A 24,180-nucleotide genomic window follows, 5' to 3' on the forward strand; every position below is an offset into this window, starting at 1 on the left:
TCCAGTACTTCCGGGGCCAGCCTCAAGTGGACACTCGATGAACTGCAGTTTTTAACACTTCCGCATTGGCTTCAATTCTAGCAGCCGGAGGTTGTCGTTTGCTTATAACTCATGGTAAAGCTTCTGTGACCCGAACCAAAACAAACAATGGTGGGTTTCAGTCTCAAGAGAGGTTATAGACGGTTGCTATGGGATTTTCACCAATGTGAATGCAACATTTCATCATAACTAAAAAGGATGGTTGTATACTTTGCCCGCAGTCCTAAACAGCTGATCAGTGCGCTGCAGGAAACACCAAGTATGTGTGGTGAAAAAACAAAGGTTTTCTGACAGCTGTGTAAAGTACACTAACACCCATATCAGTGTTTGGGTTGCACTTGCTTACAATTGACTACATTATTCTGTAAAATTAACCCCATAATAGCTGTCATGCCAAAAAGGAAGTAAGCTTTTTTCTAAAGAGCTCCAGGAGGGTTACAACTACCTTTTTGAGTACCTGGCAACGAATACGTGTTTGCACTCAATGCAGTGTCCATTTTCAGTCGCCCATGTTGGGAATGCTGACATACAAAACCACATTAAGAAAAGCAAACGCAAATAGTGGTTGCAGACTGGAAGTAACACTATTGTGACCTACTTTAGCGAGAAAAATAGGGTGACAACAAACTGCAACAAGCTGCTCAAGAGGGCACCTATGTCTACCACCTTGTCATTGCATTACATAGTTACTCAGTAGTAATGCATAAAGGATGGTTTGTGCACCAGCAGCACCCTTTTGGTGTTCAAACTAAAAGCAGAACTGGAGTTTCTGCTCTCAGTGCCAGCTGAATTTAAGAGTTTAAAAAAGTTCAGTTTTTGGTACACCACCATGCCCTTTAATGTCATGGCTGAGGTCTGTAAGGAGGACAAACTAACCACACACATTTTCAAGGTTTCAATTTCCAGGTCTTGAACTGCGGCCAGTACCAAGGCACGATTTTTATCAACTGTTTCAATGTTTTCTTTTCAAATGTCATTGAATGAAAGCTAATATAAACATACAGAGTATTTTTAAACAGACTTAATGGACACTAATAAGGGAAGCGGAAGTGCCATGGGTCAATTTTCGTTACCTATCAACAGTAAGTATCATTGAGAATCACACTGAAATTGAGGTCGTGGATGCTGTCAGCGAAAAAACAGTGTTCATTGACACAGCCCCTTATAGCAGTACAGCTGTAGCCATAACCAGAGCTATTGTGAATTAACTGCACACACAAAAATGAAGATGGATAGCAGCAGCAAATTGATGCCATGAGGTTAATAAACCAAACTTAATGGACTTATCATGTTAGCTCAGCTAAGATGGTTCTTTTTCCACTCAACAATTACTGCAGACTTTTCCTTGATTGATAGTTTTGGGTTTGAGGTCTCTGAGGCTGGAGTGTGATCAGACCTGGTCTGACCTTTCTCTGCTCCGAACATTCTTTAATGTTATTCTACCCCAGCCATCCACCATTTTGCATTTTTTCCCCACATGTGCCACTGACATGTGCCAGCACCCTGCACAGGTTGTTAGCAGAAGATGCATATTTTAACTTTAGAATATTTAATTTTGCAGAACTCCTTTTTTAACCTTTTGGTGCACACGGAAGTATTCCTGCATACCAAACAGCAAGTATGCAAATTTATGACACATTGAGATTTCTCTGTTATCCAGGACTTTCTTTTACCTTTATCACTGTCATTCCTATCTTTTGATCTTATTTGAAAACACTGTGTTTGACAGAAGTGTAATGATTAAAACCACATGCACATATCTTGATGTAGAGGGCTTGCTTGTTCTTAGTGTTACAATATTTATTCTGGATTGATAGCACAAGCAGAACAGCTTTCAGTCTGGCATAGCTTCTACTAACATTTGGAAAGAACAAAGAAAATATGCTTTCATTATGAGTGTGGGTGTGTGTGTGTGTGTGTGTGTGTGTGTGTGTGTGTGTGTGTGTGTGTGTGTGTGTGTGTGTGCGTGTGTAGTCATAGTCATACTTCAAGGGAAAAATGTTGAACCAAACTCAAACTCATACTAAGACATCATGTGTGCTATGAGAACAAAAATTGAAGGTATGCGAGTGTGTTTTCACATCAAGGTTGTCTAATTTATTTTCACACTTGTAGAAATGGTTGAGTGACACAAAAATGCAACTCCTCACTCATTTTCTTACACATACAAATACATGGACAACACATACAAGTACACACTGTTGGTGGAGGCTTAGATGAAGCAGACGGTGAGCAGACTTAACCCAGCAGAGAGAATTTATCAGGCTCATAAATACGGCCATGGTGTCTTTCCTTTCATCTGTTTTATCCTCAGGGGACATTCAAACTTTGTGACACAATCTGAAGCTGTTATTTAACCTCCTCTTTATTGCTTTTCTGCAAATGTGGCGACAAATCTATTGGGTTCAGAGTACAAGGACACGAGGATTAAACAGCCACAGATACACATGTGCTGTGTGAGTCAGAATTAAATACTCCAACATAACGGTTGATATGAAGCTTACATCAGAAGGATGTGCACATATTTGGAGTTTCCAATCCAATCCGATCCACTTTATTTATATAGCACATTTTTAAAAAACAATAAAGTTTAGCAAAGTGCTGCACAGTGAGGTTAAATAAGTTAAAACACACAAAACATAAAACGCTGTCAGAAAGCAAAATCGAATAAAATAAAATAAAATAATAACAATAATAATAATAATAATAATAATAAATAAATAAATAAAAAAACACATAAAACACTTTAAAAAATAGTTTAAAAAAACACAAAAAATAAAATGATTAATAAAAAATAGAATAAAAGCACTGTAAGAGCAAATAAAAATAAAATAAAAGAACAGACAGAGACAGGCAACACACAACTTTCATGCTGGGTTAAAAGCCAAGGAGTAAAAATATATTTTAAGGCGAGATTTAAAAGTCGGTAATGTTGGGGACAATCTAACATGGGGGGGTAGCTCGTTCCACAGTTTGGGGGCCACTGCCAGGAAGGCACGGCCACCCCTGGTTTTCAGTCTGGTCTAAGGGACCACAGTTTGACATAAATGTGTGCACATATAACAAAAGCATAGTACTGGTGGGCTGCAACTTATGGTATATTCTATCACCTATTTACTGACCCTTCTTTCCCCTCGGATTGTGAATGTCACAAAAGATAGGTAAAAATGGCCATGATGTTTTTCTAAAAGCTGTTTTGTTTTTTGTTTTTGTGGGTAAAAGGAAAGTTAGCCAGTGCTAAAAGTTGTTGTGTTTTTTGTGATGACATAAGTTAATTAAGTTCAGGTTTAGGCTTACAAATACAAGAAATGTATCTTGGCAGTTTGGTGTAAAAACAGTGAACAATGATGTAGAATATAAAAATGTAGGAAGCTATTAACAGTCAGGGAACTTAATTAGAACATAAATATCAGAATCAGGATATAAATACAAAAGAATTCAAAAGGTATTATGAAAAGCTCTACAGCTGTGCAGAAATGTCAATGCAAGATGATGGCAAATGCAAATACAATATAGAATAAAGGTACAATGCAAACAGATCATGCTTAAGATCACAGTGCATTCATATAGCTCATAAGGGAAAGTATTAACAGGTGTAATAGGGCTGAATGAGAGTCAGTGTTATGTGTGTATGTGTGAGTGGGTGTTTGTGCCTGTGTGTGTGGGGGGTCAATAATGAGGATGACAGCTGAGGAGAGGACAATGCTCTAGTCGCATGAGGGCTCTTGGGAGGGAGGGTCTCAAAGAGTCTATGTTTGGGGTGAGAGGGGGGTTGACTATAGTCTTACCTGCACGCCCCAGGGCCCTAGAGGTGTTCAGGTTCTGAAATGATAGCAGATTACAGCCAATCACTCCCTCTGCTGAGCAGATGATTCGCTGCAGCCTGCCCTCGTGGCACTGGAGTACCAGACTGTGATGCAGGAGGAGGAGATGGACAATCGAGGGGAAGGAAAGGAAGCAAACCTTATGAGGCACCTTATACTGACATTAAAATTAAATACCATGACATAAAATTGTCAAATTAACACATACTGTTTTCTGTATAAATTGTTTGAGAAATTTAGATTTTGTTATCATATTAGAACTTGTAACATGTGTCACTAATTTGCTCAAACTCTGGCGGAGAATCTATCATTTCTGTATTTGATCATACAAACTAATACAACCTCTCATTAACAACATTGCAAAGGCAGATGTGGAAAAGTTGTAAATGTAGTAAAGGGGGGGGGGGGGGGGGACCCTCCCAAAAAATGTAGATTATTTATCCATCAGCCAAAAGAAGAAAAACAAAGTTCTCCACCATTCCTGACCCAGTCTCCCATGCTAATCAATTTCCTATGGTCCTTCAGTGTTGCAGCTTTATGTAGCAGTTCCTTTTGATTGGATTACTTGCAGGGATTTAACGATATCTCAGCAACACTGCCTCCTCGTTCAGATTTCGTAATAATAAAACTCTGCCCCTTGTTACTTTCTCTAAACATTAAGGGAGTAAACCTTGTTTTTCAGCCAAACCAGCACATTCTTGAGGCCGCCTGCTGTTGCAGAAAAACAGGAAAAAAATGAAGGAATGAATTGGGGTGGGGGGGTCTCTTGATTTATTCTGCCTTATCAGGTCAAATCCCCCCATTGATCTGGGATATGGGAGATCAGATCAAAGGTGGAAGAACAAAAGAAGAAAGCACAAATTTGACAGATAAATAATATGAAAACTCTTAAAGTATAACTTTGTAAAAAAAAAATACAGCACTAAATATGACAACAGGAGTTATAAATACAACACATCTATTCTTATCTTAAAGTTTCTACCCATGTCCTCCAGTGAAACTAAATATTTTACCACAGCAAAGTTTCCCATGAATCTTGCACATGCTCCATTTTTATCTACATTAGTGAGCATGTGACTGTTAGGCACAACAAGCTGATTTATCTTTTTTTAGAAGTTCACAGAGTGGTTTGTTATGCAACCATCATCACAGCGATGACAGTACACAGAGACAGTAAAGCAGGCTCTAGAGGGCCTCGATCCTGTGAGAGAGCTTAAGATTTCCAAGAAACAGATCGCACAGCCTGCGCCACACTGAGTTTAACTGAACAGCCATCTAATGGATGTATACAAGCTACAGATGCTGTTTATTAAAGAAAAGAAAGAGAGGACAGGACGTAGAGGTTGGCTCACACTTGTTGTTTAGGGTGCTAGTACAGAGTTTGGCCACTAGGGAGCATCAGGGACTGAACAAAGGAAGATTTCAGTTTAGCTTTATGCACATATAGAAGTTGTGGTGCTGTATAACCTACACACTTCTTCACATATTTGTCTCTGTTTAACAACTAAAATGCTGATTTTGACTGTACAAAGTATCAAAAGTACTGTAACCCCCCTCATCTAGTTTTTTTTTGATTAAATATTCTGTTTAATGGGATCATATCACATGTCCTCTCATAAACCTCTCTGCTGTTTGCAGACCTGTTGCTTGGCTCTCTGCTGCTTTACATTGCAAATACGCCCGTGTTTACATTTGCTCCACACTGACAATGGTCACTATGGGTTACCTTGACTCACAACACAGGTAACCAATCAGAACCCACAGGGGGAGCAGTTCTATGTAAAAAAAAAAAAAAAAGAGGAAGTAATAACTGACAAGAGCTGACAGGAAGAAGAAAAAAATCAACCTGATCTCTCCTAATCAAAAGTCCCTAGGAGACTGTAGTGGTGTGTAAATGTTCACAAACAGAAACTGATCCAAGGTCTGTGAGCACGTGAGGGATCTCTGTTTGCAAAAAGGGATGAGAACAGTTTCCGCTCCACTTGTGGATCCTCCAGGCAGCTACAGACACGAGATATAAACACAAGGTAAGACTACTGCTTATTACTTTGTCACAGGACTACTGTTGTGAATATAATCACTAAAAAGAACAACAACAAAAGCAATGTAAGCTGCTCTCCCTGTTTCTGTAATCCGCATGACATGTGCTGAGGTGAAAGTGAAAGTATTTTTCAGGAAGTGTGTGCATGTGTAGAAGTTTCTTAGCATGGCTGGTTTGACGCACTTTAAACACTCGACTAGAGATGTTTATCGAAAAATAACAGAGCATGGTTTACTGTGAATAACAAGATGAAAGGCAAGACAGCTTTACGTCTTTCAAGCGCAGAGGCCGTTCAACGTGCTTTACAAGGAGGTTTCAAAGAAAGCATGAGAGCTTTTAAACAAACGTACAATAAACAAGGATAAAACTAAATGTGACAAAACCAGAAAAGAATCTGTCAACGTAGAAGAGTTGTGTTAAATCAAACGCACACGGGAGAACAGGTTTAGAAAAGTTACTTTTGACCACCAGTCTCTGAATTTAAATCTCCTACACTCTGTTTACACACAGCTTCATATAAAACTCTCTCTCTCTCTCACTCTCTCTCTCTCTCTCTCTCTCTCTCTCTCTCTCTCTCTCTCTCTCTCTCTCTCTCTCTCTCTCTCTCTCTCTCTCTCACACACACACACACACACTTCATATTTGACTGTGTTCATTTAACAAGGCCTGGTTACCCCAAGCAACACGAGGGTCTTATCGGCTGCACCCTCACTTGCTGTACTGTTATCAGCCTGGCCTAGTTCACACATACACACTCTCTGCCCCTTTCTGTCAAACACACCCGCACTCTCTCTCTCTCTATCTCACTCTCTCACACACACACATACACACATACACAGAAACTGGGGAATGAATGTTATGGGGGCTTATCAGTGTCCTTCGGGGCCTGGCAGCCACTTCACAGACTCAGATCGCAGCGCCGAGGCCACAGAGGCAAACCTATGTGAGCAGAGTGCTGATGAACACAGGCTGTGTGCTGTCAGAGACGCTCTCTGTAGAAGCTGCAGGCTGCAGGGCATGCTCACAATGAACATATACACCAACAATGAACGCATACACACAGGGTACAATGACTGCCAGAGGTGGATACCACTCAAAGCAAGAAAACAGCAAAAGTACAGATGTTTTGTTTTGCTGTGATATCACCTCAGCACACTCTCTGCCTCTTTTTTTTTTTACCACTGTGAAACACAAAATGCACTCCTCATGAAGTGTACTGCACACATGGACTGTTAAAGAAGCATGGCAGCTTTCCAATCTTACACCGTGAGCCTGATTTTCAGGTTAGGACGTGGGAAGATGTTAATTACAAGTTCATTACACTTGGCTTGACTTCAGAAAAGTCACAATTTATATTAGAGAACAACAACTTCAAGTTTGTTCATTTGAAAGCAACTGTGAGTTAAATAAAATATATTTCTCATTACAGGATCGAAAGATTTTTTCTAATGAAATAGTGAAAAAATTGTGTATGGTGTTTGTCTTCTTTTCTCAAGAGCCAACCTGATATATTTAAAATGCTTGTTTTGACTGACCCCCTGCCCCAAACCTTTAATATTTAGCTGACTGTTAGCTGTGTAAAAACCAATCGGCAACCTTCAGCCGTGAGAATTGAAGCCAATGCAGAAGTGTTAAAAACTGCGGTTTCTTGAGTGTCCACTTGAGGCTGGCTCCAGAAGTACTGGAAACCAAATACACACAAATTCAAAAAAGCTGATCTTTACAGCAGAAATAAACATGTTTACAGCCTGGTACAAAAAAGAGTGTAGTCTGGATAGCTCATTTCTCGATCAGCACACACTGTACGTGGGGGGGTGAATTTTTGCATAACGCAGCAATTTCAAAGATATTAGGACTTTTCCATTATGAGAGGCACAGCTGACTTAATTGACAGATGGGAACACTGTAGCTGTTGGCAAGGAGGCTCAAACCCCGCCTCTTTACCTCACACTAGCTCGACAGCAGGTTGACTTCAGCATATCCAATATGGCTCCCACTGACGATTTGCTTCAAAACAGCGCTTCAGAAACCAATGGGTGACGTCACTGATACGACGTCCATTATTTATACAGTCTGTGGTAAAAACCCATCAACATGACTGAAAATATGTATTTAATAATCCATGGTTGAATATCATAAATACAAAATAAAAACATTGATCAAAACTATATTTCTGTCCTTAAGAAACCACATTTTTTCTTAAAATTCATAAAGTGAATCTTTGTTTTATAGTAAAATTCCCATGTTCAGATTTGTTTCTTTTAATTTGACATAAATGTGACTGATTGTATAAAATGGGCCTTTGATTATGACTTATTGATAACGGGGCACTAAATGTAAATAAATCAAAGTTATATGATTCCCGCTATTCATTATTTGATGTCAAATGATACAGTTGATCACAGTACATTATAATACTATAGTAAACTTAGAGTGAAATCTAGCACAGTACTAGAGGATACAGTACAATGCAGTACAATGTGATAATATACAGTGCAGTGCGTCATGATACGATACAAGGTAAAACCGTACCATATCATAAGATTACTAGACTCATGTGCTGCACACATTTAGCTAGCTGTAAAGTTGAATTAACAAGTAATGCAAAATTAAACCAACAGTACTTTTGGTTACACAGAGGCACATTCCAATAAAAACCACAGTCAAAAGCAACATATGGGGCGCTGGTGGCCTAGCGGTCTAAGCGCCCCACATACAGAGGCTACAGTCTTTGTCGCAGAGGTCGCCGGCTCGACTCCCGGCCTCTACCATTTCCTGCATGTCTTCCCCCTCTCTCTATTCCCCACATTTCCTGTCTCTCTTCAGCTGTCCTATCCAAAAAAAAGGCAAAAAGCCCAAAAATATAACTTATAAAGCAACATATACTGCAGATTATCTATACTGCATATTTCATATATGTTAAAAGATGAGAATAAATCAACTTAAACAACACAACTTCAAATGTTTATAGAGGTAGGCACAAAGTATTTAGTTTGCATTGTGGGACTCTAATCTGGCAGGTGGTAAATATTCACACTGAGAGTGGAGTGGAAGATGTGGTGAGACAATCCTCACTGTGCTTGTCTGGGTACTGACTGCTCATATAGTGATGAAGTTAATCATTATAACATGGTGGATTACATTTGAGATTTACATACCTACAAGCATACGCCACTACTATAAGGGAAGATGAAGACAACATCTGAGTACGTCAGATGTGAGACATTTCTGACATTTTTACCAAAAATGAGAAAAACTGTGACGGATGCAGTTTGAGTTGTAATCTCTTCTGTAACAAGGACTGGCTTTATGCATACAGAGCACTGTTTAAGAAAAGGACCTTTTCAACCCCACTTACTTAGAAGTCTTCCACTCCTTGGAAAAGTAATCTATCCTCCCTTCCACTCCTTTCACACACACATCTTTGAGCTCCAAACAAACGAAAAGCATCAGAGGAACTGAAAAAGAGTGGGCCATGTAGAGCTGGCAGAGATGTTGGCAGCTGTGTGGTGCAGGAACTCAGGAAGCGGAGCCTCCTAACTGAGCTGTGCTTCCTGTGTGATAACTGACCCAAACATGTTGTGCTCCAATTATACACACACATATAAAGAAGAGAAGACGGGCACACAGTCTCTTTGTCTGACCGACTCAGGGAGGATGAGACCGTTTTAACCAAACTGAGGATTAATGGGATCGAATGTAAGAGCTCAATGGTTTGGTTTCAGTGTTTGGGAAGTTATTTGTTCACCGTGGAACTAAACGCTGGTGTTACATTCAACTGAAAGGAGCAAATGGTGGAAGCAGGTGTGATTTCTCAACAGAGAGCAGCTGAAGGTGAGTGCAGGTGTGCCAACATTGTTTACCACTTATGTTGACAGTGCGGAGCAAGAGGAGAGACTTCATTCACGAAAAATGGGAATAAAGAGCAGGGATGATCTGAGGAAAATCAGAGGAATATGGCATGAAGAAGGGGTTTAAAGTTAAAGGAATTGGTGTTCAAGTACTTTCTGGATGTTCTCTCCAAACTCATGTTGTCAGGAATGTGTGCGTAACGCCCCTGAAACCTTGAATGTTGTGCAAAGACATGATGTTTCAAGTTCAGTACCAGCTGCCTCCCCCTACGCGCGTTCCTCACATACACACACACATAAACACACATGTATGCACACACACGCACACAGAGCTTGGGCAGGCGCACATTGCAGCTCAAATGCTTCCTTCCTGTTGCTGGTTTGGCCTCTTTTGGTAGCAAGATAAGAGCAAAAGAATGAGATACTAAATGAAAGAGGAAAGAGCACATACTGTGCTGCCTTCCTCTGTGACTGATCGCTCTTTTTCTTTTTTTTGGACGTGTTTTGAAAAGTCTATCTGGTAACTACCTGAAAGTCTCTGCAGGTGATGTGCTTTCACTCTGTGTGTTGCCTCTAACGGTTCTTAAACTCCCTCCCCCTGCTTTTACCACTAGCTCACACATTTGTTCTTGTTTCTCTCTCTGGCAGGTTCAGTCAGACCACAGGACAGTTTAGCAGCCCCCACTTCCTCATCGAGAGCTGAAGCAGAGTTTCCTGTGACGCCTCTGTGTCTCTGGTCAATTATTTTACTCACATCACTCTGCTGCTGTTCAGCTGTGCTGCATGGGAAGAGAGCAGCCTCGTCGGAGCTGTGTATCATCAGTGGATCTGCTCCTGAAACTGGACACAAAACACATCAGACCAGTTTTGTTAGCTGTATTCAGAGAAAAGCAGTGATGCTTAGTATACACAGTTAAAGTTGTTTGTGGGTTTGAGATATAAAGTCATGCTGCAGCAGTCAGAGCTCATCTTTGACTTTGCCAGCGATCATGTTAACATGTCACAGGTAAGCAGTGCTGACAGAAGCAGTCTAACAGGTATCTGACCAACTGTAATTTAATCCAATCTAATGCTTTGTTTTTGCGTTGCAGCTGGGGGGTTACTCGGATTACCCTGCGGTGATTGTGGAGCAGGTTCCCCATCCACACCTGCTCTCTTATGCAGGTCTAGCGTGTGAACAGACACAGATAGAGCAGGACCACCAGCAGCTGCTCAAAGGTCAGTGCACACAATACCCACCAAGGCACACACACAGACACAGTAACACACACGCCCGCACACACACACACACACACACGCACACACGCTCTTGCCTTTATCTGTCACATTCACATTTCATGATTAAAGCTCACCTGCTGTCCAGTCTAATGTTTAGTCAACAGTCCAACCTGTCAGGCAACCTCTAAATTAAGTCATTTGCCATTCCTAATCTCTACACTAATTCACTTTGCAGTGAATTCTATGGTGAGTTGTGCGAGTACTTAGCACTATTTTGCTGTCAAATCACAGAGTGCATGAGGGCCCTGATGTCCACTTCACAACAGGGAGACTCGCCATGAGTCTGCAAATCTGCAGACTTTCCTCTGGGAGTTTATTGTAAATTTGGTGACATGAGGAATTGTCCAGCCCCTCACTAAGTGTAAACAAATGTTTGGATATAGAAGTGGTAAACAAGAGTATAAAAATAAAAGGCTAAATGTAAACAAAGCAAACACAGACTTAAAAGGAAGAAACTGCAAATAAGTGAATCAGTAATTCTGAACTGTAAGACACCCAGTCAAACAGAGGGCCTAAGTGGACATGTATCCATATGTTTCATGTACTCTGTTGTCCTTTGATAACAAGATAAGATAAGATAATACTTTATTGATCCCCTGGGGGATATTCGATTGTTGCAAGCAACACAGGCATAAGCACAGTTAAGGATAAGTTTAAATAAGTAAAAATAATAAAATAAAAATAGATACATACAGTTAAGAATACAATTTTAAGGTATATACAAATGTTACACATGGTGTAAATAATTATTTTTACAGGCAGGAGGCAATATTGTTCTGACAGGTTGACATGGTGAGATCATGTAAATTCTGGTTATTTTCTACAGACTTCGTCTATGTTTTCCTGTAATCTCCAGATAACAAAGCTTGTTTTGTCATGATAACAGGATTGTTTGCCGCAATCTACAGTAGAAAAATGAAACAATAGGCTAGGCACTGTTATAGGCCAGACCACAACATGCTATTGCCCACATGTATTGGGTAAGTTAAGCCAGGGCATGGGTCATGGGCCCTAAAATGGTCCAAACTTCTCTCCTCCATGTGGTGCCCCTGATGCTTGTTTTGTGCTGTTGTGTCTCCTAGGATATAAATTACAATTATTTGACAAAAAGTAACATCTTAAATAACTGAACTAAAATCAACCTATTGTGGGAATAAACACCAAATAAAATGTGTGGATGCATCTGCTGAGGCCTTTAGTACAAACTTAAGATGGGCTTACTCTAAGTCAGGGGTGTCAAACGTGCAGCCCGCGGCCCAAAACCGGCCCGCCAGAGGTTCCAATCCAGCCCGCGGAACGACTTTGCAAAGTGAAAAAATTACAGAGAAGACACAAACTGCAATTTGTCCTCTGAGGGTCGCATAAAATCATAGTGCTGACGGAGCGCACCAAAACGGCGCTCTGGGACTTTTTTTCTCAAACTGAGAAGAAAATAGATAACTTGCTGTTTGTATAATCCGGTTGAGATTCATAAAGACTTTTTAGAGCACTATAAGATCATCCACTAACTACTAACACTAGCACTACACCCCTGCATACAACACTGTCCAGCAAGCAAACTGTTCATGCTGGTTATTATAATCTATCTGTTCTGTGTCAGGTGAATGAGTAACCTGTGTGTTTGGTGTGTTCGCAGCAGGTTTCAGGGCTTAAAGAGTAAAATATTCTGCCCACTATGAGACTCATCATGGCGAAAAATACAACAGCTGTTTTTGTAGAAAGATAGTTCATTAAATGTGAACATTTTCAGAATGTACTTGTACTTTTTTGCACTAAAACAAAGGGAAAAATGTAGAGTTGTCATTATTTATGGGTTATTATGTTTTGATTTTACTGGTCCGGCCCACTTCAGATCAACTTGGGCTGTATGTGGCCCCTGAACTTAAATGAGTTTGACGCCCCTGCACTAAACTTTAGCTTGGAGCTGGGGCTCATCAGGTAACAAAGCCTGGTCTGGCACATGCGCAGTCGCAAGCCTCGCACATGGATGGACCACCCTCTGCAAATATCCAGGAAGTGAAACAAAACATTCCTGGGTTATGCCTGGGAAAGACAGTTAATGAATCATATTAGGATGTAGACGTGGTCATCGCAGGCTACAGCACAGATGCCATGGCTTGTGACTCACCAGTGCTGGGAATTAAAAGTAAGTTTTATCGCTGTTTGGGGTTGTTTTTCACACGGTGTCCAGGTTGTAGCTAGCAGTGGGAGTAGGGGGGGGCATGGTGAGGCTGCTTCAGTGTAAGCTAACGGGTGTTGTAACGGACAGCAGCACACACGGACAGTTTCGGACACTTTACTTTAAAACTACAGTCGAGTTTGGTGCAACAACTTACCTGCTGTGCCTCTGTGAACATGGCTGCTTGTTTGATCAAGTTTCTCTCTGTTTATGTCGGCGGTAGAAAGTGTTTGAGCTCAGGGTTACAAGCAGCTGTTAACTAGCAGATGTTTCCTAGCCCCCTGCCGCACTGCCTCCTCACCTCGCATGAATAAATGCGCCTAAACAATCCGCCTAATTCAGATTACAGCTAACCTATGGACATGTGTGTCTAAGGAGAGTACTATAAAAAAGGATTAGGGCCATTGAAAAAAAATATATGTATTTTTTTTTATCAGTAATAGTCAGAATTCTGAGATTTAATGTTAGGATTCTGACTATAATCTCAGAATTCTGACTATAATCTCAGAATGCTGACTAATTCTGATAATAATAATAAAAAAATGTTGACCTTAATTTTTTTTTCCAGTGGCCCTCACAATTCTGACTGTTTTCTCAGAATTCTGACTTTAATCACAGAATTTTGACTTTAATCTCATAATTCTGACTTTAATCTCAGAAGTCTGACTTTTTTCTTAGAAATCTGACTTTAATCTCAGAATTCTGTCTTTAATTTTAGAATTCTGACTTCAATCTTAGAATTCAGACTTTAATCTCAGAATACCGACTTTTTTCTCAGAATTCTGATTTTAATCTTGGAAGTCTGACTTTAATCACATAATTCTGACTTTTTTCTTAGAATTCTGACTTTAATCTCAGAATTCTGACTTTAATGTGTAAACAAGCTTTGTTATCTTGTGATAATGAGATAAGTAAGTCAAGATCATGAAGAAACAACATCTTGTTATCATTGGACGTGATTAGAGTATCTTAATGCGAGTCCACGTATGGCTTATATCCATAACAGCATAGCAGCTTTAAAGGGTCAAGTGCTCTGGCCCCCCTTTACTCCCTCTATCTAACAAGAGTAAGTTACTGCACCTCAGTTGAAAGTGAGTGAACCCAAAACAGCGACAGTATTGTTGAAGCTAATTACATGAAATATTTATCAGTTCAGTGACCTTGAAGATATGCCTTTATTTCCCATGGTATGACTGCATCACTGTTTGCCTCCCAACAGCCAAGAAAAAGCCTCTTTATATCAGAAAACCAATTTAATCATCTTTCTTAATATGAATTCCCTTCTCTTGGATAAGTCAAGAATGTTTCAGAAGGAATTTGTGATTAAAAAAAAGAGGTCAACAGATGAAGCGCATACCTCTGAAAACTAAGCTGTTCTGCTGTGACATATTCTAGGAAAATAACAAACCTGGCATTTCAAAAACAAGCTCAACTTTTCCACTTGTCCCAATGAAGTTTCACATTGAACATGAACGTTAAAATGTGGAACATGTAGTGCTGGGCGATACTGAAAAAGATGTTATCACAATAACATTTTTCATATCAGTCGATATTGATCATTCTCACAATAAATATCAAATCACTCTTTCATTTTATTTTAAAGGCAGGTTTTCTTTCTCCTGAGTGAAAGTTGAAGAAACCAGACGGTTTGTTAGCTTGTATCTGGGATTTCATAGTCTAGTAAATGTCCAAAATATCTTAACTAATGAAATTTAGTGGCCTTTCTTGTCGAGCATGTTTTCACTCTGCTTTGAGCTGGTAGGTTTTCTTCAGTGTTGCTGTCACTCCTTTCAGCTGTGTTTACATCATAGACTGTATAAAAAATGGACGTAGTATCCTTGACGTCACCCATTTGTTTCTGAAGCGCTGTTTTGAGACCAATCATCGTTGGAAGCCATATTGCTGCTGTTGAGCGATTGTGGCGTAAAGAGGCGGGCTTTGAGCCTCTTAGCCAACAGCTACAGTGTTCCCGCCTGTCAATCAAGTCAGCTGTGCCTCTCATTGGAAGACTCGTAATCTCAATATCTTCGAAATTGCCACGTTAGAAGAAAATTCAGCCCCCCTTACAGTGTGTGCCAATCGAGAAATGAGCTATCCAGACTACACTTGTTTTTTGTACCAGGCTGTAAACATGTTTATTTCTGCTGTAAAGATCGTCTTTTTTGAATTGGTGTGTATGTGGTTTCCGGTACTTCTGGAGCCAGCCTCAAGCGGATCCTCTGAACTGCATTTTTTAACACTTCTGCATTGGACTCATATTTTAGACCGGAGGTTGCCGCTTGGTTTATATCCGCTCCAAACGTCTTTAAGCCTGCCTATCTCTTACCCTGCAACATGATTGGCTGTTGCCGACTTCTTCTTCTGTTTAATGTTGGGTGGGAACTAGAGTTTAAGACACACTAGCTCCCCATCCATTTGCAGTGGTTGGGGGGAGTAATTACAGGTTTAAATATGTCAACATTTTATTGTACATTTTTTATATTTATATTGAGAAAAATAATATCATGATAAATATCGTTATCGTTTTATCGCCCGGCCCTAGGAACACTCTATAGCAAGGGACAAAGATCTGTTGTTTTCTTTTGTATGTAATGTTATTTGCATTTACTTAAAAATAGCAAGCTAAATCATGTCTCAGTTTTTAGTGTAAGTTGATATAAATGTGTGGTTTGTATAAAATTGGCCCTATGACATCTTCTCCTAGCTTTCTTAAGTCTGGCAGAAATAGACAAAAGAAATAGATTCATGCTTAAAGCCCTAATTCCTGCCGCTCACAGTACGGCGTCACTTTTACAAACTTTCTGCAGTAAAAACACGCTCTGCCTTACACATTGACGTAGGTAAAGCCACCAGTGCAGCTCTAGTGCTTGTGGGGATCACTTTGAACAATTCCAGGAAAGCCCATCCCATCTCTTCAGCACAATGAAGGGGGTGCTGACTGATCAGGCTGTTGCTGCAAGTCAAAGACAACTTTGAAACACGTGAACTGGTGTCTGGAAAATATCTGCCTTTACAAAGACAGGTTTTGTTGTGTTCACAGTCTAGTGTAGGAGAGATGGATTAAGCCTGTCTTCTTCTCGTGTGTAATTGTAAATAATGGTTTATTTTAAAATATGGTGTAATGACTCATCAGAAAAACACATGAGGAGATGTTAATGGAGAAAGAAACCTAGAGGAAGGAATATTAGCTTTTAAATCGGCAAAACCAGCAAACTTCGGATATAAAAAGGATATCTTTTTCAATAGGATTGCAAATTATTTAAAGATTACATTAAACACATCCTTAAAAACATGGCTCAATAAATAAAAATCATGGCTAGATATCTCCAATTTTAACCGAACTATTTTCACTGTTAAAAGTCAAGATCTCTCCTCAGGGCCTCTCATTTTTAATTCCCTCCTCTGATGGATGCCACCCTCCTCCACCTGCTTAAAGTTGTTTTTGTCTGCTCCTCCCTCCTCTGGTGCTTATAGTGGAACCATGTGAAAGTGGAGAGGAGGAGACCATGGAGACACTTGTTGCTGCTGACTCACTTCTCAACCTGGACTGCCCTGACTCCCTCTCGCTGGAACAACACTACTGTAAGCACACAAACACACTCACCCGAATAAAAGCTCCTAACATGTACACTATCACAGTGAAGATGTCCCAGTGAAACCTCTCCTCCTCTGCTCTTTGATGCAGGACATGTCTGACTGCGAGCTGTTATTTTTAGACATGATGGTCAGAGCGCTGTTCTCTTTCATTAAATCTGTTTATTCCCCCCTGCAGCCCAGACCTTCCTGCCATCACCGGGGGATGTCATCACTACGCCTGTTACCCAGGTGACCGTGTCAGCAGAGGGGATTGTGGGAGCTTTTGACCAGCCACAATGGCACTCCCTACACACAGGGAAGCCTGCGTCACAGCTGCAGTCCAGAAAGAGAAGTCAGTCAATATCTGGGTCATGGCAGATCAGAAACTACTTTGTGTTTACTGTTTATGATAAAGATTCATTTGTTTTTTAACTACACAGGTAGAAAACCTCGACATAGAAGGGCAGAATCTCCCACGCCTGATATTAAAGTGAAGAAGGACAAATACAACAAAGGTATGCCACAAAAAAAAACATGCAAGCCATCATACAAATATGAGGATATCAAAGTCAGACCTGGTTAAATTTCTTCAACGATTTGAACATGCTGTTGGTCAGAGCTCTGTGGTCAGAGTAAAAAGGACACAGCTGTGCAAGATGCTCAAGAAAATGAAAGAATTTTATTTAAGCCTTTTGAAGGGAAACTGATTTCTGTGAAGCCCCTGAAGTCCCAAAAAGAAATATTTTTTTATCTTATGCACACAAGATAATTATCTTGCTGCTGCAGCTCAAACTTCTCTGAAACTTCACATCACCTGAGTTTAATAACGGAGAAAAGACAGACCTTAAAACAGTCCCTAAGATCATTAACATACGTCGGTTTCTACACATTCAGTATGTGATGAGCTGAGATTAAAAAGTGTTTGATGTGAGTTTTAAACACAAAATACTGAACATAAAAGCAAAATCATACAATCAATATAACAGAGGATTACTCCTGAGTTTTATAGGCTTATCAGTATGTTTATTTCAGATTCACCATATAAAGAAATAGAGTTTTAACGCATAATATCATAGATAGAATAGAAATATTCAAGCAATAGAATTAACTTGTGCGCATGAGATAAAAAATATTTTTTGGGGGGACTTCAGGGCCTCTGTAGATTTCTCATAACTAGGGATGTAAGGATATATCGCAAGACGGTAAAAAATCTGTACAAATAAGGGTGGATTAAAATCAATTCAACAAAATTCGTATTGCGATATATTATTTTTAAACAGTAGAAGGCGTTATCTGCATTTCACTTCGCTTGTTCAACATCATTAAGTCTCTTGTGATACTCTCTCGTCACTCGCTGAGTTGAGCATAACAGACATGGCGGCAGCAGGTGGGGACTGAGCAGTTCAGGATGCACCTTTGTGTTTCAAGTCAGAAATATGGCAGCATTTTGGCTTTCCCTGCTACTCCCTAAGAAAAACATGTCAATTCCAAGCCAGGAACATTAGCTGCACTTTGTTTATTTAAAGAGATTTACCATATTTGTTTTAATATTTAATGCTTTCATTAGGGAATCATTCACTTTCCATTACTTTATAATTGTTCTGAAATTTTCCAACAAGGTATTTTTGTACGGTCATTTTTGTTTTTTTGCAAGGTACTGAAAAAAGTGTGCCGTGGTTTTATGTGAGTTACAACACGCCTTACAAATCTAAAAGGATTACTTTGTTAACAAAGCAATATATGAGAAAAAATATATATTGGAACTGTCCATAATCTGAGAATTTAAATAAAATAATCATTATTTAAAGGTGACATATCATGCAAAATTGACTTTTTAATGGTTCTTTACCTGAAATATGTGTCCCTGGCATGTCTACAAACCCCCAGAGAATGAAAAAAATCCATTCTGCCCCTGTTTTGATTTCTACACCTTTCTGTAAATGTGTGTGAAACGAGCCGTTTCAGACTTCCGTGTTTTTGTTACGTCACAACAATATCCGGTCTGTCACGGAGTCAGAGCTGGGAGCTTGTTCAGCCCATAGACTGTATAAAATAATACTGAATCCCTCCCCGTTTTTCATTACCTGCACAAATGTGTGGTAACAAGGAGCTTAGGAGGGAGGCATGCTAGTTGTAGGCTGTCTTACTAAACACAGAGGTCGGTTTTACTCCCCACGTCTGCAGATTTGAAGATCTAGTGGATGATTTTTATTTATCATGGATAAGTGCTAGCGCTAGTTAGCATAGCTACATAGCTACATGTTCATAGCTGTAGCTCTAGCTGTAGCTGTAGCTGTGTACCAAGACACACGTCGACATACTGACAAATAAAACAACAAGAAACACTAAATCTGTGACCAATCCTTCAGAAAAGGTCCTGCTGCCTTTCTGGCAGAGGTCGGTTTTACTCCCCACGTCTGCAGATTTGAAGATCTAGTGGATGATTTTTATTTATCATGGATAAGTGCTAGCGCTAGTTAGCATAGCCACATAGCTACATGTTCGTAGCTGTGTACCAAGACACACGTCTACATACTGATAAATAAAACAACAAGAAACACTAAATCTATGACCAATCGTTCAGAAAGGTCCTGCTACAGGCGCCTCTCCGTCAGGATCAGATTCAGAGGGTTGAAGTAACGCGATCTCTGAGCAGCCGTGTATATTCAGCCCACATGTAAACATTAGATCAACGTGCTGGAGAGCCGAGGCACATCCACTTCCGGAGGGGGCGTGGTCAGAGGGAAAACGGAGTGTTCTGATGAGGAATGAAGAAGAGGACTTTTCAGGCATGCCAAAATCTGATTTCAAAGTGTTTTTTTGAGCATAAACTTTAAAGACATGTTTTGGGGACCTCTTAGACCAATATATATTGATGAAAAAAGCGTGATATGTCCCCTTTAAATTTTGAGTTCAATCCAGTTTTCTTGAAAATTGTTAGATAATGGTGAGTGAATCATATCGTGAACCAAAAATCGGGATTTGAATCAAATCGTACGTTTTCTAGTGGCTGTTGATCCTACCTCCTTTCACCTGGCTGATGTATGTTTTACCAAAACATTGGAAATATCAACAAAGGCTGTCCCAGCATTGTATTGTTAACCTGACAAAACTATGGACAGGCAGTCAGATTAACTGGCAAGGAATAGTCACATTTCTACCTCATGGTTTGATTTCATGTTTTGCATTTAGGTCATGGAAAGACATCAAAACGAACTTCAGTCAGTTTCATAACCAGTTAAAAACTCCTCACAGTACATTCAATGATATTTGAATATTCTTATTATGTAAGATTATTTTTAGTACCTTTCTCCTCCCATCATAAGAATGAGACAAAAAGCGTGTTAACAAAAATGATAGTCAAAACAAAAGCACTCCCTCGCTTTATTCATTATTCTGTGCCATGTCTGTCTACATCGCCTATTTAGCTTTCATGAAAACCTTATTCTGTGAAACAGATGAGAGATCTTTTAAACTCACTGTGCACAGCAGGAGGTGAGTGTTTAAGGGGATAAAGCTCCAAAAGCAGAATCACTTTTAAAAGCTGTTACTAAAGCAGCCAGGGTAAGGTCAAACTTTTGTTTCTTATTATAATAACTTTCAAACCCTCTGCTGTTCTCCAACAGTCCAGGACTTTTCCTGTGAATGTCATGTGTGAAAAAAACGATATAAATTCCTGAAATAGAAGGGTCATAGGGGATCAGTAAATTTAGTGATACAACTTTCACAAGCGTTCCTTTCCCTCATGTTTCCTGTGTTTGTGCTTCAGGGGGAAACACGTTGTACCTGTGGCAGTTCCTGATGGAGTTGTTGCAGGACAGACAGGTCTGCCCCCGCTACATAAAGTGGACTGATCCCACCGCAGGAATCTTCAAGCTGGTCAACTCGAAAGCAGTGGCCAGGCTGTGGGGCAAACACAAAAACAAGCCAGACATGAACTATGAGACGATGGGGCGAGCACTCAGGTAAAAACAGGGGCAATGTTTCATCTTAGCGTGATCACAGCAACACTTGAACATAATCAAATGTTTGTAGATTTAGTGGATAGAGCTGTACCTTTGTCTTCATGTAGGTACTACTACCAGAGAGGAATACTGAATAAGGTTGAAGGCCAGCGGCTCGTGTACCAGTTCACCTCTCTGCCCAAAGATATGATTTATATCACAGAGGGCATCAAAGAAGAAGAAGATGATGAAATCGATTACAACAGCGGGAATGACGAGGGTGTGAGTGATGACTCTGATGACAGCACGATACCTTCCAGTGACCAGTCAGTGGAGGAGGAGGACTCGCACCCACCACCGAAGAAGATCTCGACCGTCTCTGTTCGGGCCCCAGCAGCCCAGAGGACCCGGCCGTCTCCCAGACCCTCAGCCCAGCGCGACACTGTTCTGCAGCCTGCAAAAAACAGCCTCATCCAGGAGAAGCATTTACCTATAGTGTCTGCTGAGATGCTGCGAACCCTCCAGAACCTGCAGAAGGTCCAGTCCCTGCAGCCGAGGGGTCACTCCTCTGTCTTTCAGACGGCTCAGCTGCTGGGGAGTCTGTGCGAGCGACAGGCTGCGGCTGAGGTCGCTGTGGACAGTCAGGATGAGGCGTCAAAGTTAGGACAGAAAACCTCGGAGGTGGAGACTCCACAGCTGGTCCCACTGATCAGCTCTGACCTGTAAAAACCACAAAGCTTTATTACACCCAAACACACACACATGTTCATACACTCCACTGACTCAGGACCAGTAACAGGGAAGCGCTTTTCTGCAGCTGCACACCAGAGCCTTCATTTCTTAAGAGCATAAAAGCCTGATTTATACTGCTGTGTAGAATCTATGCAAAGCCTGAGATAGAGCTGCAGCGTAACATTAATTTATTGATTAACAGAAATAGATGACCTATGACTTTGTTAACAGGTTGATTGTTCTGGAGATTTTCAAATAATAATGTCAACTCTTAGCTGGTTCCAGTTCTTCAAAGTAAGGATCTGCTGTGTATTGTTATTTTGTAGATGAAACATTCTTTAGGTTTTGAATTGTTGGTTTTCATATGAGAAGCAAAAGGAAACATGATTTTGGGCTCTTGGACATTGTGGTAAAAATCCACAGCTCCCAGACAAGTTATGATCTAAATGATCATCAGATAAATAAATAATGATGCTAATATTATTTGTAGCCCTAGTATCACCATGATGTAGCTAAGAAGCCAAAGCCAAACATCAGATGGCTGCACGGCTCTCCTACCTTTTGTATTTAGCTTTTACCAGCATCCTTATTACCTCAAAAATTTCAACTGGAACTACGTAGATTGTGTCGGGGTTGAACTTGAAGATAATCAATGTAAATTCATACTGAAATATCTGCAACAGGAAAAGCAGGCAGAAATACTGAGATTGGCAATCACCGGCCAGGTTTTAGCTCTGTAGATTTCTACAGGCTTAATGAAAAGAACAGAGTCCAACATAGTCAGCAATGACATCAGCAATGACCAATGTCGGTTATAGCTGACTGTTGCAGAGAGGCGTGGTTACATTTGAGTTTAAGGTGCATGCCAGGCGTATAGCATTGATTCACCACAAACGTATAAATCAGGCAGAGAATGCGGCGATTGATTCAGAATAATTTTTTGCATTTTAGATTAAATTATGAACTAGTAGCAAAACACATTCTGGGTCACCGCATCCCCTGATTTGTGAACACACAGGAAACCAAACTCTCCAACAGTTTACTTTCTCAGAGAAGGGAGACTTTTAAAACTCATGTCCTTTTCTCTCAGCCTTAAATTTCATAAAGCCTTTAACTAAACAAGACACCAAAGAAGACTAACATGCACTGGAATCTACTGCCTCACTGCACCTTCTGCAGACACTCCCTCTGCTTGCACTGCACCTCCAGCGTCACGCAGCAAACGATCTCCTCACCACCACACTGTGCCCTCTTTATTCTGCCTTCACTCTCGCTCTCTGCCACTCTGTTTCTTTCTGTCTTACCACCACGCGCTGAATCATTCCTCTGCCTTGAACACAGCTTTGCACTAATGTTTACCTCTGCTGTATGCTTCTTCTCTAAGTGCCTCTCCCTTCTTCCTCTGTTTCTGTTATTATGAGATTATTGAGGGAAAACATTCCATATTATTACTGTTTTTGTTTGTTAAAGATTACTGAGTTATATTTGTGTTGTGAAATGCTGAAAACAAGGGATCACTGTTATTTGTAGAGTTATTTTGTAGCACTGCTGCTGCTGTTTATAGTTGATGTATGGACACAGTGGACATTCTGTTTATGACAATCACCAGTGAATTTGGTCTTACAGTCTTTTATTTAGCTACTGTAGAGTAATATTCTACTATCTAGCCTCTCTGCTATGCACACATTGTTTAGTTATTACACATATATAAATGTGCATATGGACCTCTGAAGCTTTGATATTATGACTTGTTGTGTAATATACTGTATGTATGTGAACATGCTTGACTTTGTGCCTTGTTGCCTATTTTCTCCCTCAGGTTTGTAAACATGTGTTGTATGCTCTATGCAAGGAGTAAAACAGCTGTCTCTTTACAATGAAGTAATGCTAGCTTAGCTTCACATATCCAGCCCACAGAGCTCACCTCTCTCCAAAAAAGAAAAGTTGCACCTGTATAATTTATGCTAGCTTCTGTGATGCTAAACTTAAGTTTAGATTTGTGCCTTCGACAGGGAACCCTATGCAGAACTGATTTCACTTTATCATAAAGTAAATCTTCTTTTTTTAACTCCCTCACTCTATGCTTTATCTGGACGTTTCTGGATACTGTGAGATTTACTTGTGGATTTGTAAGCCTGTAGCAGAGAGAGAGAGAGGTGGACTGTCTCTTGCTTTATTTACGTCTGTTTGCTTTTGTGCCGTCTGAAGGTGTTGAGAAGACATTAAAGGGTCTATTATAATAAATAAACTTGATTTTATCAATTCAACCCCACTTATTTTGTCTCCAACACAGAACATACCAGCATCAGTGATTAAGATTAACTCTTTTTTAAGTCTTGTACTTACTAGTTTGATGTATTTGTACTTCCCTATTTTTTTTTTCTTTTATATATCATTTTTTAAATTTACATATACATATATATACACATGAACAAAAAAACAATAAAACACAGGGGACAATTCAATTAACAATAAAAGAAAACAACCAACAAACAAACAGAACAAAATAAAGACTTTTACACACATTAACTCACTCACCAAACAGACAAGCTCGACCTTGATGATTTCATAATTCTTCCTTTTTAAATAAATGTTAGCTGATAAGAAAATTGAAATAACAGAATCTCTGATCACAAATCTAATGTTGCACTCTAACAAGTACCTCCTAGTTATGCTATTTACATTCTTACTACCAGCTCAGTCCTGGACCCTGTGG

At 40.0% G+C, this 24,180-nt stretch overlaps 1 protein-coding gene across 4 annotated transcripts; it reads left to right on the forward strand.

The window, feature by feature from the left end:
* The first annotated feature begins 5,654 nt into the window (after nucleotides 1-5,654).
* On the forward strand, nucleotides 5,655-23,731 carry LOC117827377 (ETS-related transcription factor Elf-1-like). 4 transcript variants are annotated; one of them, XM_034703965.1, is made up of 8 exons: nucleotides 5,655-5,890; nucleotides 10,404-10,761; nucleotides 10,847-10,973; nucleotides 16,687-16,794; nucleotides 16,985-17,140; nucleotides 17,229-17,303; nucleotides 20,558-20,753; nucleotides 20,861-23,731. In XM_034703965.1, exons 2-8 carry the CDS (start codon nucleotides 10,702-10,704, stop codon nucleotides 21,456-21,458), a joined length of 1,320 nt encoding a protein of 439 aa, XP_034559856.1. In that variant the 5' UTR covers nucleotides 5,655-5,890; nucleotides 10,404-10,701; the 3' UTR covers nucleotides 21,459-23,731. The 4 variants fall into 4 exon arrangements, with proteins under 4 accessions (XP_034559856.1, XP_034559857.1, XP_034559859.1 ...); XM_034703966.1 differs by lacking the exon at nucleotides 5,655-5,890 and adding an exon at nucleotides 9,502-9,738; XM_034703968.1 differs by lacking the exon at nucleotides 5,655-5,890 and adding an exon at nucleotides 9,523-9,748.
* Nucleotides 23,732-24,180: the final 449 nt, after the last annotated feature.

This window comes from Notolabrus celidotus, chromosome 15, assembly GCF_009762535.1.
Source record: "Notolabrus celidotus isolate fNotCel1 chromosome 15, fNotCel1.pri, whole genome shotgun sequence".
In the NCBI taxonomy this organism is placed as follows: Eukaryota; Metazoa; Chordata; class Actinopteri; order Labriformes; family Labridae; genus Notolabrus; species Notolabrus celidotus.

Bases quoted from the DNA above. Each gene is read 5' to 3' on its own strand.
- LOC117827377 (XM_034703965.1), top strand. From the start codon at position 10,702: ATGCTGCAGCAGTCAGAGCTCATCTTTGACTTTGCCAGCGATCATGTT. The intron at 10,762-10,846 runs GTAAGCAGTGCT...TTTGCGTTGCAG, and splicing joins ATCATGTTAACATGTCACAG to CTGGGGGGTTACTCGGATTA. The intron at 16,795-16,984 runs GTAAGCACACAA...TCCCCCCTGCAG, and splicing joins CTCGCTGGAACAACACTACT to CCCAGACCTTCCTGCCATCA.